At 29.8% G+C, this 20,804-nt stretch overlaps 2 protein-coding genes across 2 annotated transcripts; both read left to right on the top strand.

Annotated features, from left to right (window-relative positions):
* Positions 1-1,408: 1,408 nt before the first annotated feature.
* Positions 1,409-1,989, top strand: OCT59_011462 (uncharacterized protein; the record flags this gene model as incomplete). Its single annotated transcript, XM_066136521.1, has 2 exons — positions 1,409-1,416; positions 1,626-1,989. 2 exons carry the CDS (start codon positions 1,409-1,411, stop codon positions 1,987-1,989), a joined length of 372 nt encoding a protein of 123 aa, XP_066001132.1.
* Positions 1,990-2,207: 218 nt separating this feature from the next.
* On the top strand, positions 2,208-7,706 carry OCT59_011461 (uncharacterized protein; the record flags this gene model as incomplete). Its single annotated transcript, XM_066136519.1, has 17 exons — positions 2,208-2,252; positions 2,521-2,571; positions 2,905-2,918; positions 3,004-3,097; positions 3,178-3,339; positions 3,577-3,646; positions 3,716-3,756; positions 4,325-4,353; positions 4,693-4,739; positions 4,810-4,903; positions 4,988-5,121; positions 5,499-5,545; positions 5,619-5,627; positions 5,898-5,926; positions 6,253-6,989; positions 7,103-7,290; positions 7,359-7,706. The coding sequence occupies 17 exons, from the start codon at positions 2,208-2,210 to the stop codon at positions 7,704-7,706; spliced, it is 2,139 nt and encodes a 712-aa protein (XP_066001131.1).
* Between the last annotated feature and the right edge of the window lie 13,098 nt (positions 7,707-20,804).

Raw genomic sequence — 20,804 nt, 5'->3', positions numbered from 1 at the left:
CTTTATTCCAAGCAATAAATGTTCTGACAATTTATGTTAAATTATTTTATTTAATAGTTTCATTTATCAATAAATTAATATAAAAGTATTGTGGCAAAATAAGATGTGTTTCCAAAGTTAGATTTTACGTCAAATTTCAATAATTAATATATATGCTATATATATGCCGATCATCTGCTAACGTGACTTTGAAGCTTCGGGTGAAGCCACAGATCTTTGGGCGAAACTTGAAACTTTTACAGTATATTATTTAGGTATTCAAGAATCAATGGCTAAAATAAACCTGGATAATTTTTGATAACCCAAAAGTTATCATTAAATAAATGTTTACAATTATTGTAAAATTAATATATGTCTGATATTTGACAAATTTTTTATGAATTATTTTAAGAACTAATTTATTAACAATAAATAAAATAAAGTAAATAAAATTGAAATTTTTTACATTATTATGTAGAATTTGTGAAAAAACTAATTCAATGGTATTTTTTTATGTGATAATATTGGACAAGTGATCGGCAAAATAATCAGCAATTTCGTGATAATATGGGGATGTCCGCCCTGTTAACAGAAACTTGGTTAGCTTCTTTGATATTCTTAGGAATACCAGCTAAGACCGCAACAAATTGTCTTCGGGCATCTCGTTAGGTCTTTGAGTAGGCAGCTGGACTAATATTGCTTGCCAAAATCAAGTAGTTTAGGCCAAGACCGAAACTTTTTTAAAATTGAAAGTTTAGGCAATTAAAAGTAAATTTGCTGAAATTATACAATGCCGAAACTTTTACCAAAAAGCCGAAATTTGGTCGAAATTATTGGCCAACATTAATACTATAATTCTGGCCGGCATAATGATCGACATGTAAATTTCCTTTTATGGATATTTGTGTAACCTTTGTGCGACACATTTCTCCGATTTTACTGGAAAACAAAATTTCCTTTTTTGGAAATTTGTGTAACGTCATGTGACACAATGTCATAATTTCGGCCGAATTTTAATTTTGGCCAAAATTAAGACCGAGTTTTGGCCTAATTTCGGCATTTTCGGCATTTGATTTGATTGGCCAAAACCTTTCAGAATTGAGAATTGACTCTTTTTCGTTGCTTTTTTGACCAAAAGTGGAGCAAAAGTTTGAACTTTCTAAAACCTTTATACGTACTTTCTACCTTACTTTTTAGTAAATTTTTAGTCAAAGCTTCGGACTAGCGACTATGTCAAACAGCAAAACTTCAAAAAAAATGGCTCAATAGCCTGTCGTTATTATTGACAACCATAACTCAACTCTTCGTTCTGCTTCCTCCAGCAAGCATACGAACAAGAAATCCAAGGTCTCTTCTGAGCCTTACACTTTACAGAAACCAGCTCAGCCTACTTCGACTGAGATTGATAAAAGCATTATTAAAGACGCTTATGTTAAGGTTGCTTGCCGAAACCTAGGGGTTTAGGCAAGATGGCGTTTCGCCGAAAAGCGAAATTCTGCCGAAACTATATTAAAGTTATATTAAAAAACTGGCGAAACTTTGGAGAATAGCGAAACTGCTAAAACTTATTATAAATGCCGAAACTGCCGAAACTCTGCCGAAACTATAATAAATCTATAGTAAAATTTTGACGAAACTAATCGTAGGATTTTGAAGAGGTTTAGACAAGCAACCTTAGCTTATGTGCTTCCCCCTGGCACCAGCGATATTGCCAATACTCCTTTAACCTTGGACGTTTCGCTCAAAAATCCGCAGCAGCAAATTGAAACTGCAGACGCGTCATGTTCTACTGCCCAATCTGGTGGATCTGCACCTACCGATATGGAAATGGATCAACCCATTGATCTTGCATCTACATCTGTTCAACAAAGAACAATCCCCGTAGTACCAGTAGATCCTATTCTGATCTTGCCTAATCTGGTTATTGCAACTCCTGCAGATACGGTTAAAGACAAAAGTGCCTCTGACAAGAAAACTCACATTAGGAGATTTTTCAGAGTATATATATAAACTGTACAGTACGATCAGCTGAACTGTACTGTACATTTGTGGTTGTACGATCATTTATGTAACAATAAAATTTTAGTACAGTGTACAGTATAACACTTGTACAACATAACGATCTATGATCAGACTTTTTTTTTTTTCTCACTCTCCCAAAGAAACACGTTAAAGAAACACGTCTAAAAGTCAACAAAGACTTTATACATATAAATCTTACAACAAAAATGGCAGAAATTTCTACCGAAGTCAATAAAGAAATTATCGAAGAGGTATATAACCTGGGCTAAACATGCTGAAAAGGTCAAAATAGTTGTTTCAGCAGGTGGTCAATTTCGGAAAGTGCCACAATAAACCAATTTTAGTATTTATTTTTTGTATAACAGATATTTTACACGAATAAATTCCTTAGAAATATGTTTCTAATGCTAAAATTAGCATTTATCCTTGTATTTAGTACCATTAAAATTACCAAAATAATTTTTTAAATTAAACTTTATATTTATTAATTATTATTTCTATATTTTATATATTCAATAGTGGCCTACCCAAAATACTGCTAAATTTGGTAGAAATTTAACGGCATCTGAGGTTCACTATTATTTAGAATTTCAAGAATATCCTAATACATCTGAAACTGGTTTCGCAAGTATTTATAATGTATCAGGTTGGGATGAGAATGAAGCACAAAAAGCGTTTGCTATGAATAATATTCAATATTCATATGGAGGCAATGGTACAATTCGCAAAGTACAAAATTGTGATTTTTTTCCTGGAATCAGAGTATCCAAGGAACAACGTAATTGCCTTAGTATTAAAGTATGTGAATTTGCGTCCAAAGAATTAGATGTTGGTCATACATCTGTGGATTTTTCTAAATCCTTTTTCAAAAATATATTTGACGCCAATGAAAAATTTCATGAGAAAACAACTCTTTGGTTAGTAATTCATATATTTATTTTAATTTATAAATACTATATAATAATATATTAAAGTTCATAAAATAACCAATTTATTTTGTAGTGTGTTCGCTAAAGCATATGAATGTCATTGTGAATATATTGATCAAAATGGAGTAAAATGTAACGGTATACCAAAATTATGTGAATTTAATCAAGTACGTATAAATTATATAATAAGTTCTTTTAAAATTATAATTATTATTATTTAATTATCTAAAATTTATAATATTTTCAGGTGGCTGGTTTAATAACATCAAAAAAAAAGTTTATTGGATGTACTAATTGGAAACTAAAAGAAAAACACCAATATTTAACAATTCCAAATAATGTTGATCTGGAATTATTAGAAACGATGTTTAGTGAATATTCCTATCATCCTTATGGTATCGATTTTAAGGTAAAAATCTGGTGATCCGTTTCACTAAAAAGTAATTTTATACAAAAATGTTTTTAACTAAATTTGGCAATTAGCATAGTGGATTTTAATTCTAAATTCGATAGAAAATGATTTTTTATGTAATTTGATTTTTTTCGCACAAAAATTTTAGTTCAAATTTATTTTTATAAATATTTTTTTGCTGTGTTATACATATATTTTTAAAATAAATAAATTAATTTAATATTTAAATTGCAGAACGATGAAGTTAATACGGTAGATGAGTGTTTTATGGTACGACCTAATATTGCACGATCTGATGAATGTCGTAAGTAAATTAATTAATAACTGTATTCTTTTTGTTATCTAAAATAATTAATAATTATTGTTTCAATAGCATTTTTGCATAAAGTCAAAAATCGAATTGTTAAAGGATCTGTGAGTAAGAAGGCTAGTGCATGTCCAGTTACATTCTATCATATAATTCCAGAAAATTTAAAGGAATGCCCATTTATTGCAACTGTATCGGTGGGAAAACATAATCATCCACCTCCACCACCTTATAAAACCCCATATAATATTAAAAATCAACTTCAAAATATAATCAATAATGAACATACTCTTGATTTAACAAGAAGAAAGTTTTTAACTGGTAAGTTAAATTACACAAATATAAATCATAATTATTTATATAAGCTAATTAAAATAATATAAAATAAATAGGAACAATGATTCAAAACTACTTAAATGGAAAACAATTAAGTGAATTACATCCATCATTGAATAATCAATCTAAAATTGATTATTATATTGGCAAAACTCGACGTTCACAATATCCATATGGACAAAATATCTTGGGAGTTACACATGAATTTATGAAACATGAAAAAAGTGAAGATCTATATATTTGATCAATTCGTAAGTAAATTGTATTACGCGTAATACGTTTATATCACTTTTTTAATCGTAATTTAATTTTTTATATTTAATTTAATTTATTTTACAGGATTTCTTGATAGTGGCCAATATATTGTTGTATGTGCTACAAAGCAACAACTTAAAGCAATTCCTGAATTGACATATTTTGAAATTGATATGGCATTCAAAAGAATTCATGGTGTTACAAATGAATGAGAAGTATCAGCATATGTATCACGAATACAAAAAAGTGAGTTAAATTTTATTTACTTTAATTTATTTAATTTTTTATAATTTTAATTTAATTGCTTTAAAAATATATATAGCTTTAACTTTTGCACGAATATTTACAAATATTGAGACGGCTGATGCGTATCAAACCCTATTTGAAGACTTGTTTAATTGCATAGAAAAAGATACGGGTGATATATTTAATTTTTATCATATTCATGGAAGGGGTTTGGGATGTATTATCGCAGATCAACACAAAGGGCAAGCTTTAGGTAAGCTAAACTACAGTATAAATTCGAATTATTTGAGTATAGGTATTAATAAAATTTAATATTTAATTAGGTTTAGGTCGATATTTAAATTCAAAGTATCCAAATTTAACGCCAGTTGAGCATTTACAACATATATATAAACTTTGCCAAGTTCATTATAAGCGGTAATTAGATGCATTAATAATTTTTTATAATCTAATTGAATTAATTACTAATTTATAATCATATTTTATTTTTTTTTTATTTAGAAATATTGACAAAAATAAGCAGATATCAAGTGAAATTCGAAGTGCTATGTATTTAGTACCAACTTTAGATACACAAGAAGAAGTGTTAATAGTATTAGATAAAATACAATCTAGTGGCGAATTAAGAGCAGAAGGTAATCATTAAATTTAACTTTTCGTCAAAATTCAAACAAATATTAAAGTATTTTTTTTATAGCTTGGGTAAAAGATAAACGTGTTTCATGGGTACTATCGGGTATATCAATTGCATTTACCAAAATGGATCATATTATTTGGAATCAAACACCAAATAATACCAATGTGGGAGAAAGTGCACATGTAAACGTAAATCATGATGGACGTAATTTATCACTTCTTGCCAGAATTGTTAGGTAAAACTTTTTATTTGTTTGTATATAAAACTTATTAAATATTTATTAAAATTCCTTTTTTTTAGAGGATGTAACTTTGATAAACGACAGTGGGAAAGTGGAAATGTCTATGAAAAATATAATATTCCTGATTCTTATAGAGATAAATCTGAATTGGCACGATCAATTCAAGCTGAGAAAAGAGCGGGTAAGTATAATTAATTATTTTAATTATTTTTAAAATATATTTAACATAATAATTTGTATTTTAATTATTTTAGCAAAAAAGCGTAAATGTAAACAAACTTCATCCTTGAGTACAGTAAAAAAACAAAAAAGTAATTCTCATAATAAGGAAAATGATACTATTGAAATTATTGAATCAAACGGAGATCCATGTTTTGATCAACAAAGAAAAGTTAATACTTTGGCGCAAGAAACACTAGCTATTCGAAAGCAGGCAAATGATGAGCTTGAAAGGGAAATTGCACTGCTTGAGAAAAGAAACAAACTCTTAGGTTTATAATTTTTTTCAACATGATTTTCAATTACTTTTATAGAGAGTGCAGCATGTTCGAAGTAAAATAAAGTAATTTTCCAATGACAATAATAAAAATATTTGCGCACGTTAACAGTTAATATAACTATTTATTTATTTATAATTTTATTAATAAAGAACTTTTTTAATTGTGAATTTAATATAAGAATCACGTGATAATCATTTATTTTTACAATTGTACTGTACGAAATTTGTTACAATTTAACTGTACGGTACAATACAAGACTTATATGTATATATATATATATAAGTGCTGTACTGTACTGTATGGATTTTATTATAATTAATCGTACCGTACAGTTCAGCTGATCGTACTGTACAGTTTGTCTATCTACCTGATTTTTCAGTACCAATAGCGTTGCTACTGCTTCAGTACGTAACGTGGCCAGAAAATCCTACGTTTGCGTCCATTTCAGTGCACAGTCTGACGTTGATGATGCACTCAAAAGAGATACTGCGCCATTAACTAACTCGCAAAAAGAAGGTGCTTCTGCGCCTACCTTTACTTTATTTACTACTATCAAACCAGATAAAACTGAAGACAAAAAGGTCGCAGCAAAAAATTGTACCATCCAGGTCATTGATATTCCTTTATATAGAAAAGGTGCTGATGTTCGTGCTGCTTTCAGCAATTTCGGCAATATTGTAAAACTATCCTTGGTAACCAAAGGTTTATACCAGAATGCATATATTCAATTTGATTCGACTGCAGCATTAACTTATTTTACTGAAAATGCTTGGTCACATTTCATTTATGAGGACGCTGTTAGGGTTCTTCCCTTGACTTTACCCAAAAATGAACAAGAAAATAGACAACTACATTGTTTTAAATTAATAGGACTTTCCAGGAATACCAATGCTAGAGATTTAATGGAATATCTCAAATCTATTAATGCACGTTCTTGTTTTCTTCCAAGGAATGCCAAAAATTATCGCACCTTTAACTATGCTTATGTCAATTTTTTAACTGAAGAGGACATAATTAAGGCAGCTCAAACTCACCATTCATACAAAAGCAAACCACTTTATTGGACTTCTCCTGATGCCCAATGTTGTAATTTTTGTGGTAACCCTGACCATTTAGCAAAAAGCTGTAATGATCGTTTGCAACAAATTAATCAAAACAAGAAATATACAATTGTTTCAAACCTGCCTAACATAGAGGTAATCGTCAACAATCTAAAAAGAAATCCTTTGCTGATGCAGTCAAAGATAAAAATCAAGGTCGTCCTAGGAATAACAATGGATATAACCGTACGCCTAATCCCAATCTTCAAAATGGTACTGCTAGTGGTGGTTCTATGCATGATAATCAATTAGTCGATGCTCAACTTCACCAAGTTCGCCAAATGATGACTGAACTCCAATCAATGTTTAAAGGTCTCCAAGCTGAAGTGACCGCTCTTAACAGGAAAGTGGATGATAGAATTAAAAACAAATCTGTCTCTCACTCCCCTGTTAGTCAAAACCTGTTCTTTCTGTCCCTACTCCAGTTACCTTACAAACAATAAAACAAACTGCTCCGGCTCCTCACAATCCTATTTCCGTTGAAAACTCAACTTCTTCCGCCAAACGTACTTATACTGATGTTGAATTTTCTAGTTCTGGCTCTGATAATAATGACATTATCAAACAACAATCCGAAATCAACAGCTCGATGTCACTCATGTCCAGCAAACTCGATAAATTTATTAACTACATGGGCTTTGGATCTTTACCTGATCTCATCGATAGAGGTGATGATGATGAGGAACAAGAAATGGACTATGATCCATCTACTCATGACAACGAAACCGGTGGCGAATTTTAATTTGTCACTCCTTCCTTAACAATTCCTTTTTATGTATCTACTTTCTTTTATCAGTGTGTTATAATGAACGTTAATAATAATAATAATAATTCAACCCCTCTTCCTAATGTATCTACATTTTCTATCAATACTTCCTCTCTTAAAGTAGCAACAATAAATCTCAAATCACTAAAATCCGACAAACAACAATATTTGTTAGACATGTTGGAAAATCAAAATATTCACATTTGTGGTATTTCAGAAACTTGGCGCACTTAACGTGAATCTAATCTATTATATAAAAATGATAACAGATACCAAGCATTCTTTACCGCTCCTCCTAGCAACCAGGCTAAAGGTTCAGATACTGGGATTATAGTTTCCGCTGAATATGCTAGATTTATTCAAAATCACAAGGGTTTCAAAGGCCGTGTCATGAAAGTGGATTTTTTCCGTCATGCGTGGCAATATAAAGTTAAGGGTAATTCAAATTTGTGGCTATCCTGGCTACAACAAAAAAGATATCACTGAGTTATGGAATCACGTGATTAAACTTATTAAAGATGCTCAACAACAACATTATAAGCTTATTATAATGGGCGATTTTAATATCAACTACCACAAATTTTTGAAATCTCAACGGAAACCCAATTACAAACCTTCCTATAAACAAAAATTGTTACATTTTTTGACTTATTCAGATAATTTGGTGGATATTATTCTGCTCTATCATGATGTTACCAACAATAATCCATATAATACACATAAAAATAATTCAGGTCATCACACCAGGATCGATTATATCTGGATCTCCCAAAATTTAGTTAACGATACTTATACTAGTGATCAGTTTAATCCTCAATATTCCACAGATCATATGGTCATGTATGTGGAGTTCTGGACCAATAATTATTTTAAACTCCCTTCTCATGCCAAACAGCGACAACGTAATCGACAAAAAACTATTTATATGTATGATGATATGTCCCAAGATGACTGGTTAGAATTTTTTCAACATACTAAACGTTTATGTGAATTTCAACATCTTTTTAAAGACGAAGTTGATGATATCCACGATTTTAACAGGCTATGGGATGATACTCAGCGTTCTATTAAAGAGGCCGCGAAAACTTACATCAAATCTAGACAAACCACTTCCAAAAAAGATGGACATCCCCTAAGATCTTCATTGCTATATCGTAATATTTGTTTTCTACAAAAATTGGTAATTAGACTTACCAATAAAAAATTCTTGCATAATGAATTTCGCATCAAACTTCAAGATGATTGGTTTTATATTAAAGCTAAACTTTTTGAAATTGCTGGAACTTATGAATCTGATATCAATTTGGCCGCAAATCGCAAACAAATTAAAACGCTTTGCCGCTCTTTAATGGCATTATTTAGTATCAAAATGCAAGAATACAATGAAGAGCAAATGAAAAATTTTATTCGTAAACACTGCGAAGATTTTACTAACAACAAAAAAGCAATGATAATTCTATTGCTGAAAGAGAAATTCGTACTATCGTTTTAAACCGTATTGTACATGAAACTCCTACTGGAACTAGTGATCCGATCCTAAATCCATTTAATCCGGATAGATCCTCAATCCGGATTGAATTCGGATATCCGCATCCTATAATTTTTAAAAGGATGATCCGTTAAATAATCCGGATGACTATCATCTGGATGACCATCCGGATGTCCAATGTTTGATTTTTTCCCGAAGTTTTCCATTTTATCGTTTATAAAAAATTTCATGAAATAGGCGGTTATACAACCCCTTTTTATTTCCTTCTTTACTAATACTGAATTTTTTTTCTCCAATTCCTCAAATTTCTTTGAAATGTAATTACTCTAATAAATAAAATACAAAATATTAAAAATAAAATGGATGATTTTAACTATATTCAAAGTGATGATTTTAATATTGATATAATCGAACAAAACCTTTCAGAAAAAGATAAAGGTATCTAAATAAGCTTAAATTAAGAAATTTTTTTCAATAATAAAATTAATAATCATTCAAATTTTTATTAAAAAAAAAGAAACTGAAACAAGTTCCCTATTGAGTTCTATAAGCAGAAATCATGTAAATAAAAGAAAAAAATCATCGTTTACGAAAAATCACTTTGAAATAGGATATAATATAAAAGGAGAACAAACTCGTACTTGTATAATCTTAGATAAAATGGTAATCGATGTGGTAAAGTATATCAAAATACTGGAAGCTCAACCGAAAATCTTGTTGCACATTTACGAGATGTTCATCAAATTATCGATGAGGATAATGAAAATGCTCTGAAAAAGGTAAAATTTTTTGCTACAATTAAAAATTTATTAAAGATTTTTATTAATGTTTTAATTATATTTAAATTTAGCTACGAAATACAAAAATCACAGATTTTGCTCAATCTCGTCGACCTCATCCTAAGCATATTCAAAAACAACGAGAAGAATCAGTTCTTAAATGGATGTTGCTTACCGATCAACCTCTTGCTGCTATTACAAATCCAGCATATAAAGAAAAAATGTCCCATTTTGATCCTTCATTTGTAGTACCTGGAGAACAAAAAATTAAAACTATGATAGTTAAAAGTTATCAACATAATTATGAAAATTTAAAGAATATTCTAAACGAAACTGCTGCAACAGTAGTATCTCTTACCACAGACCTTTGGTCAAGTAGGGCTAAGCATGGATATATTGGTATTATGGCTGCATGGATTACGCCCAATTTTAAGGTCAAAGATGTAATGTTAGAGATAAAGTATGCACCATCTCCTCATACTGCAAATTTAGTTGCTAAATTACTTTATGATTGCATTTCAAGTTGGGATCTTAATGGGCGTGTAACAGCAATTATTACTGACAACAGTTCTAATATGAAGGCGGCATTTCCTATTTTAACTCAAAAAGATCAATGTGAAACTATTCAAAGACTTCCCTGTGTTGCACACACTAAGGTTGCTTGTCTAAACCTCTTCAAAATCCTACGATTAGTTTCGTCAAAATTTTACTATAGATTTATTATAGTTTCGGCAGAGTTTCAGCAGTTTCGGCATTTATAATAAGTTTCGGCAGTTTCGCCTTTCTCCAAAGTTTCGCCAGTTTTTTAATATAACTTTAATATAGTTTTGGCAGAATTTCGCTTTTCGGCAAAACGACATCTTGCCTAAACCCCTAGGTTTCGGCAAGCAATCTTAGCACACATACTTCAATTAGCAATTGGGAAAGGATTGGCACCTGTAGAAATTTTAGCTGCACGTACAAAATGTATAATCAATTTTTTTTCAAGACAAAAGCAGATAGAAAGATTGGAAGAAGTGCAGCGTAAGTTGGGATATGAGGATATAATGCGCTGTATACAAGATGTACAAATGTGTTGGAACTCTTCATACTATGCTTGGGATAGACTTTTTTATCTCAAAGATGCAATAATTCAACTTCAGACTGATTTATATACTAGTACAAATAGAGAGGATAAAAAGGATGGTACTAAACTAAAAAAAATCATGTTATCCGAAAAAGAATGGGAATTGTTAGACAAATTAATTGATCTTTTATCTCCATTTGAGGGAGCTACTCGATATTTTTCTGGAGGTACATATGTAACGCTTAGTAAAATGATGCTAACTATTAAGGAATTCACCTTTGATTTAGCTACTGACTCAGAAAACCTGCCATCAAATGATGCTGATTATCTTAATGAAGACACAATATTTGAAGAAGGTGATGTTGAAATCGATAATGAAGAGATTATAAGCAACATTACCAAAAAGAAAATCTCTATTAAAGATCAATTAAAGACTGAAGGAATTTTGGAAAAAGTAAAAAATAATGTTTACAATGCATTACTTTATTACTGGGATACCCCCAATGATACAGGATTAATGGCTACTTTATTAGATCCGCGTTATAAGGAGTTAGGTTTAGAACTAGAAGATAAAAAAATTGAAATAATTCAAAAACTTCGTGATGAGTTTAATGAGTTGAATTCTAATAACTCAAATAATACAACACCAATAGCACCTATAGCAGAGCCATCTAATCCAATCATACCTTTTTCAGATGCAGAATCTTCGTTGCGTTCACAAAAAGAATAACGCCAGCGCCGTAAAAGTAAGACTAAAAAACTGTTAACAACTGTAACTATTGATGAAGTTGATAGTTATTTGGCAATGCCAGCTGCATTGAAAGCAGAAGATCCATTAGATTGGTGGCAAGTTCGTGCAGAAAATTTCCCAAAGTTATCACAAATTGCCCGCAAATACCTTGGGATTCCAGCTACTTCTGTGTCAAGCGAAAGGTTATTTTCTCACGCTGGTTCTCTAATTTCAGCAAAAAGAAATCGTTTAGACACAAGTTTAGTGGGTCAGATATTGTTTTTAAAGAGGAATATCCGTTCAATGAAAGTTTTTGCAAAAGAGTGGGACGAAGTTGAATAATATTAACCTTGAATTCATGAATTGTTAAACCGTTTTTTTACTTTTTAGTATTTAAATTTGTAATAAATAACAAGAATATATGGAATAAATGAAATATTCATAAATATTAAAAATAAACTACTAATTTCTATAATAATATATTAGCGGACTAATTTTTTTTTTAAAAAAAAAAATAAATAAATTCTCCAAATGCGCAAGCTTCGAGTAAATGGACCAATAAAAATTTACGGATCACGGATGATCCGCTAAAATTCAGATTGGGATAGATCCGGATAGATCTTAAATTAATGCAAATAAGGATTAATCCGGATAGATCCTAAATTAAGGATCAATCCGTAAAATTTCAGATCTGGATGGAAATCCGGATCTGCTGAAGAGATTTGGGATTGGATCCGAATAACCATTTAGAAATAGGATCAGATCACTAACTGGAACAACCTTGGTTACTGATCCTATTGAAATTAAAAAACTTACAAATAATCATTTTCAACTTTGTCCTGGTGCTGTAAATCAAGATAAACCTATTCCTGATCAATGGAAAAATCAATATAATCCTCTATCTCATATCGATCAAGATATTTATAATAATATTATGGATCTGCCTTTTTGGGATGAATGGGTTCAAAGTGTATCTGAATTACCTAATGGAAAGGCTACCGGTCCCTCTGGCATTTCGAATGAAATGATTAAACATTTATCTGACATAATGCAACAAGTTTTGTTTAAGATAGTGTGTACGTGTTTTAAATTTCAAGAAATTCCTTCAGCTTGGAAATTAGCTAATGTATACCCTATTCCGAAGCCTAAACCTTGGGGGTGTAATTTAAACAATACTCGTCCTATTACACTTTTAGAAACTGTTCGGAAAACAATGGTTAAAATACTAAACAGACGTTTATCTACTGTTTTTATACAAAACAACATACTTCGAGGTAATCAATTTGCTAGTTTGCCTCATTCTTCAACTTTTGAGCCTATTTAGATTTTGAATGATGTAATTCAAAATGCTAAAGAAGAAAAGAAAGATCTTTGGATTTTGTCGCAAGATCTCTCCAAGGCTTACGATCGCGTTAATATTCATATTTTGCGGAAAGCAATGGCGCGCCTTAGTATACCTAAAAATTTTACTAAACTTGTGCTCTCTTTATTTACTAATAGAAAAAATTTAGTGTTTACTCCTGATGGTAATACTGATCCTTATGATGTAATTATTGGTATCGATCAAGGAGAGGTTATTTCACCGCTTTTATGGTGTATTTATTATGATCCTCTACTTTGTGAAGTCGAATCTAAATATTTGGGATATAATTTTCAGGCATCCTACAAAGATAATATATATGATTTACAATCTAATATTATTAATCAACACATTTTATCAATGGCTTATATGGATAACACTCAATGGTTATCAGAATCTAAAGATAACTTGGAAAAAATTTTAGAAATTGCGGATGATTTCTATAACTTTACTGATATACAAGTCAACAAACAAAAATCTGAACTTCTTTTACGAATTCAAAATCCCAATTTCAAATATAATGATGATATACAACTAAATTTCGAAAATCAACAAATTGCCATTAAACCAGTTCATCAATCTCAATCTGTTCGAATACTGGGTGTCTGGTTCAACATGAACTGTTCTCAACGTTACGTTATTGATCAGATTAAAGAAGAAATTCTTAAATTAGCTCTATGTATGAAATATAAACGTCTAACTGACAAACAGGTGCTGTATATATATAATAGCCTTATTATCCCAAGGATTGAATACCGCTCACAAATTACCATTTTTAACAAATCTGAATCTACTTCGGTAATGGCGCCGTTTAGAAAAATTTTTAAATACAAACTACATTTAGCGTCATCTATTCCTAACGCTATTTTGAATAATAATTTTATTTATGCTTTTCGTGATTTATATGAATTACAACTTCAATCAAAAATTTCAAATTATAATTTACAAATCAATTCATGAGGCCTTTTAGGTATTATTACTGATATTCGTATTAGTAAATTATAACACCTTTTATGGCTCCCTTCCTCTCCTTTATTAAATTTCCCCTTTGATAAATCCTTTTCTTTAGTTATTTATAATTTTTATTTTAGAATGATTTTACTTTGTAAACAATTTAATTTTTCTTTTAACATTAATCATTTGAAACATTATACAATTATGGGTGGTAATATTGAAATTCGCTTCCTTATTCCACTTCCTCTTTTTATTAAAAGTTTAAAGGTTTTGAAAAACCATTCCCTAATGTTTTTGGAATAGATTACTACTTTAGATGGTAAATCCTTAATTAACTGGAAAGATTTAAAATTTCGGCCTTATTCTCAATCGATGGCTTTGGCCTTATTCCTTCCTGGTTTAATTATATTAAAACTAATTCCCTTTTACCAAACTCATACTCTTTACCTCCTGAACTTCAAACTTCTTCAGCTCATAACTTTAAAGGTATACTTGTTACTCATCCATCTTTCGAAAATAATATTAAAGGATAGACCGTTTTTTGGGTAGATCATTTTAATTCCCCTTATTTTGGAAAAATTATTAAGAAAGATATTATAAAAAAGAAAATTTATGTTCAACATTTTTTATTATCTCGTCAAAATAACTCAACATTTTTTGATCCTTGTCATGGGTGTGTTCTAAATAATCACCAAAGTGGTGATTGTATTTTCATTATTCCTCATACAGATTTTAGTTTTAATTCCAAAAAACACGATTACACAGGCTACTATAAGACCTAGAACGTCTTTTGATCTTAGGGATCTTTTTCAACAAGCAAGATTTCTATTTCATTTTAATCGAAGATTAATTCCTTTTTATCAAGACTCGATTTTTGTCAAACAAACTAATAATATTATCACCAGATATATAGATTTTTCTGAATCATGAAATGATTTATTACGTATTCAACAACAATTATCAGATACTTTGACTCTTACTTTTTATACTGACAGATTACTTATAGATAGTGGTTCAGAGTCTTGTTCAATGAGCTTTGGTTTTGCTCAAGCATGCGACCTTTCTCCAAAGGTTTTATTTACTTTTACATGTCAACACTGGCCTTCTTCATATTGTCCAGAATCGTTAGCTATTCTTACCGCTATTATTGTAGCTCCTATTCACGCTGACATTACTATATATACAGACAGTCAAAGTGCTATCGATACTTAGTTAAAATTCAGGTCTACGAATTTTGATCCTCACTTACGATCTATTTTCAAATTACGAAGTAATCATATTGTTTGGAATCAAATTAATGAAGTTGTTACTTCTCTTAATCTGAAACTTCAACTTATATATGTCAAAGCACATTCTGGTGACCTTTGAAATGAATTTATTGACTCTAAATGTAGTGAAGTTCATAATAATAATAAGAGTTCTATCATTACGCTCTTAACAGAAAATATGAAAAATATTCATTATACCTTAAACTGGAACAATATTGAAGTTGAACAATCTCCTAGGAAATTCATATCTCAAGCGTCTAAAGTTAAAGGTTTTGAAGAATTTTTTAATCTTGCACGAAATGTCAAATATCGTCGTACTAATATTGATTGGAAATCAACATTTGAAGTTTTGTCTGATGATGATCCCTCCAATATTACCACTTTCAAATCTTCTCGAAGGAAAGCTGAAAAAATTAAATTTTTGATGGAAAAATTGCCTACCATCGAGCAAATAAAAAAATCTCTTCTGGACATATACGATAATTGGTTGTGTCCTATTTGTAGTGACGTTATTGAAGATTTTAATCATATATGGTTATGTGTTTGTCACGTGAATATACTTCAAAAAATTGTACGAGACTCTCAACATTTTATTTTGACGGTAATTAATAATAATATAAAGAGTGATTTTTGTCATGTCTCTCTCACAGATATTAATTCACTTGACAACTTTTGGAATTGGTCTATAGATAATAATTGTTTAACTTTTATTGATTTTATCAAAGGTTTTATTCCTATAACCTTGTCTAATTATCTTAAATCATTATTTTTTAATGATAAAGTCGTTTGTACTATTATTGGAGATCTACATGAATTTACATATAATGAGGTAATGAATAATATTTGGAAATCACGATGTGAGCTTCAAGTTGTGCTTGAGAAAAATCTTTCTATTACTAAAAAGAAAAAACTAGATAGTCGTTTAAATTTTTCTGCAAATTCTTCTTTTAACTTTATTAATAATACTAACTTTTCTAGTGTAGATTAGGCCATTCCAATTTAATAGTTTGTTTAATGTACCCCACCCCCCTCATTTTTGAAAATTTTTTAAAAATAAACAAACATATGTTATATCACGTGATTTATAACAATATTGCTGATCTGTCAATATTTAAAAGAATTTCTTTGAATCTCCCAGATCTATGTCTTTATAATAAAAATAAATAAAAATAAATAAAAAAATTTCTTATTCCTAGTGGTACAATTAATAATAGTAATATACATAAACTTATCAATTGCACTATCTGCAATAAACCAAGATGTATTTTTAGTAAAATTGCAGAGTGATAAAGAAAAAACTAATTTAGAAATTTTATTAAATAATATGATTTATATTTGTGGATCTCCTATAGCTCCTGAAATACAATCTTTATGAAAAAGTTTATGTTAGACAAAAAATCTATTGTAGTAGTCCAATTGAAGCTGTATATTATTCATGTCATCATTTAAAAACAGAAATTATTTGTTTTTATCATGGAGAAAAAAATGAGTTATTAGAGCCAGATGATAGCTTGAAGAAAAATTTACTACTATATATTCATTTTGCCAAACTAAAGGTTATTAATTTATATGTTTATTTTTAAATGTTTACTTAATTTGACCCTCCCTCAATTTTTATATAAAGTTAGGACGTTAAACAAACTATTAAATTGGAGCAGCCTTATATAGAGAATAGTTTAGAATCATTACGTAATAATATATATTTTGGTGGAGATATTTTGGGTTTTATGCTGCACGTTAACTACGTGTCGTTTATTAACTTTTATTATTAATTTTCAGTTCTTTAACAAATGGCCTCGTTAGCGAGCATTTGACACGGGGTTGGTCTGGGTAGTTGTAAAGCTTGGTTTAGTTAGTTTTACTTTGTGACGAAGACTATTTGGGCAGTGTATTTTACTTTAAATTCACCATATATTACTTTTTATTTATAATTAGTATATAGAATTTAATAAAGTTTAATAAACAACGTGCGGCTTTAATTTGAAGTCACTTTGCCGTAAAAAAAAAAAAGAAACCTTTCAGAATTTCCTTTTTAGTTTCGACAGGCAACCTTAAGCCAGACAAACATGTAGAAAATTACTGAGACAAAGGATAGCCCATATGTTGTCAAATTGGGCGATCGGATCAGCAGTGCTGAACTGAACTATGGCAGTATAATAATGTTTCTGAAGGGAAAATTTGCAACATACAATGGAACCATAACGGGAGAAGGCAGAATGTACTTGTGTCTCAGTGAGAAACAAGGGGATATCGGTGACAAACAAAAACTTTGCTTTCACGTTCTTTCTTGCATCTGCAGAAGAATAGGAAACAAAAACCAGATTAAGAAGATCGACACATGGGCCAGAAGTGGCGAAAGTGAGATTGTCAGGGTAAAAAATGAGACAAGGATTCTCTTGTCATCACCAGATCCTTCACAATATGCACGAGATCCACAAGAGGAAAATTTGGAGAAAGCGCGATTGATTTTGTCGCACATGAAACGGTTAGTGGTAAATTTCACTTTAAACGCATCAGGCGTGTTACGTAATAAATACGCAGTAGCGTGATAGCAAGAGAAAGTAGATTGTACAGAAGCCTTAGAGGCATCAGGAGAGGAAACACGGGTTGGTGCAGAGAAGTCAACAGCTTTGCCTTTTTCACTGGTATTGGAGGGAGCATGGATAGAAGCGTCAACAATTTCAACAGGTGTAGTGGTAGTTTGGAAAAAGTAACCACTTGGACTTTATTAACAGGAAGACCAAAAGGAATGCTGGAAATAAGGTTGGAAGTAGGAGTAGAGGGCGAAGTTATATTAACATTCATAGCATCATCAGAGACAGTACACAAACGTTTATTTGGCACGCCAGCAGTATTATTGGGAGACAAAGGTCAGTCTTCAGAAGGAGCTGAAGTATCAGGAGACGGTGACAGTGGAATATCTGGGTTAATAACAGAAGGAGCTGGAGGTGTAGTCATAGTATAAAGCTCAGTTAAGAGGAAAGCAACTGGGGAAATATTAGTATTTTGAACAAGCACTTAAAAATTTTCGAACGAAAATTTCAAAAATAATTTTTTGTTAGTAATTTCAAAAATCAGGGAAAGAGTTGCGTAGATCTTCACAATTCGCATAAAGTTTATATTAAAATTTTTCAAAAGTTGCGTATTACAGGGGTATTTTCAAAATTTCGTTATCCTACATTCCTCTGTTTTTAACATAACCAGTGATTCGATTTTAATAAAATTTATATCATTGGATTTGTCTCGATGAGAGGATTCTAATGATAGTAAAATCGAATCCCTAGCTTCAATATTGACAGAGTTATATCATAAAATGTATTTTTACTTTGGTATTTAAAGTTTACTTGTGAGTTATATTAGTATTATTCGGGGTCCTTGTGAACTATACATATATGGAAATATTAGTTTTGACAATAAAATAAAATTCAAATTTATTATTATTTATTTAACAATTATAAAATTACATTAATTTGAAATATTATATTTAATGGTTGCATTATTTTTGTGAGCTACTGTAAAATAAAAAAAAACGTTTATTACATTTTTTTAATAATTTCAAAAATTTTTTTTTGAAACTTACCTATGGGATTCAGTATTCCGATTTCCTATAATAAAATAAAAAAAAAAAATGTTTATTACTATTTTTTAATAGTTTCAAAATTTTTTTTTTGAAACTTACTTATAGGATTTAGTATTTTGATTCTCTACAATAAAATAAAAAAATTTCTTTTTTAATAGTTTCAAAAAAAAAATTTTCAAAACTTATCTATGGGATTCAGTATTCAACTTTGGACTTGATTTTCTACAATAATTGTTAAAAAAAATGTCAAAAACCATTTTTTTAATAGTTTTAAATAAATGTTTTTTTTTAATAAAGTTTGAAAGTAAAATGTTTAAAAAAAGTTTTTTTTTAAATTTATATTCAAAAATAATCCTTACAAAAAGTAAAAAAAAGGTTAAAAAAAAGTTAATTTTTGAAGTAAATTTCAATAGTATAAAATAGTCTAATTTAGTTTAAAAAAAATAGTTTATTGATAGTCTAATTGAAACAATAGAAATCAATTGGTAAATTTAAACTAAATGATAGTTATCAATCAGGTATTAACCTGATTGATACCTGATTGAAGTGTATACTAATTTCTAACTATTGAACAAATCAGTTGACTTTTTAAAAAAAAGTTACCAATCAGATATATACCCAATTGGTCAGCGTTTTACACTTTTACCTATGCAACTCTTTATAAATGCACCCTCTATAAATGCATACCCTCTATAAATGCATCTTTTATCTACAGTCAACTCTCTTTATAGTCACACATTTGGGACAAGCCATTTTTTGTGATTATAAAGAAGTGTGACTATATAAAAAACATATATAAAAATTAAATTTTTAATACATTTTATTATACTTTATTAAAAAATATATGTATATATTGTTAAATCAGCAACCAGTAATCGTGGAAAGATGAAACACAGCTTGTTAGAATCGTCTCATTGAGACGAATCGAATGGTGGTAGTTTCATCTTTTTACGATTACTGGCTGATGAGATATTTAGCGAAACGTCCAAAATTGGCATTTAATATTTCTTGATATATGTTTACTGTGCCACTAAACGTTTTGCTTAATTTCTCGGCATCTAGTGATTGTAAAAATATGATTAATAGCTCTTTAGAATTGTCTAATCGAGACGAATCGAATGACGATAAGATCATCTTTCTAGGTGCAATAGATCGAGACATACCTAATAATTTATCATTTTAACATTTTCTTGTATAACTTGCGTTCCATCTCATTTAGAAAGATGATCTTACCACAATTCGATTCGTCTCAATTAGATAATTCTAAAGAGCTATTAATCATATTTTTACAATCACTAGATGCCGAGAAATTAAGCAAAACGTTTAGCAGAGCAGTAAATGTAAATCAAGAAATATTAAAATGCTGATTTTGGACGTTTTGCTAAATATCTCGTCAGTCAGTGATCGTAGAAAGATGAAATTACCACCATTCAATTCGTCTCAATGAGACAATTCCAACATCTTTCTACGATCATTAAATGCCAAGCAATTTATTATATTCTTTACATAACTGTGACTATAAACAGTACTTATTAATATGAGATTTTTGAAAATAGGTGTGATAGTGACTATAGATAGATTGTGGCTATATAGGATAAATTTTAATAATAAAATGTTTTGAACATTCAACTGGTGTGACTATATAGTAGAATGTGACTATAACAAGAGTAACTATAAAGGGAGTTGACTGTAGTTCCAACTTGGATCTTAATGCTAAATGTATAGTTTTTATATATATGTATTCTGTAAATGCACCCTTTATAAAAAAATTTTATATAGTTTACTTATAAAATTTTTGTATTACCTTAATTTTAGATTAATATTATATAGATTTATATATATTCTATA

The sequence above is a fragment of the Rhizophagus irregularis genome, chromosome 19 (assembly GCF_026210795.1).
Source record: "Rhizophagus irregularis chromosome 19, complete sequence".
NCBI classification, from domain to species: Eukaryota; Fungi; Glomeromycota; class Glomeromycetes; order Glomerales; family Glomeraceae; genus Rhizophagus; species Rhizophagus irregularis.
This window is presented reverse-complemented; position numbering and strand designations above follow the sequence as displayed.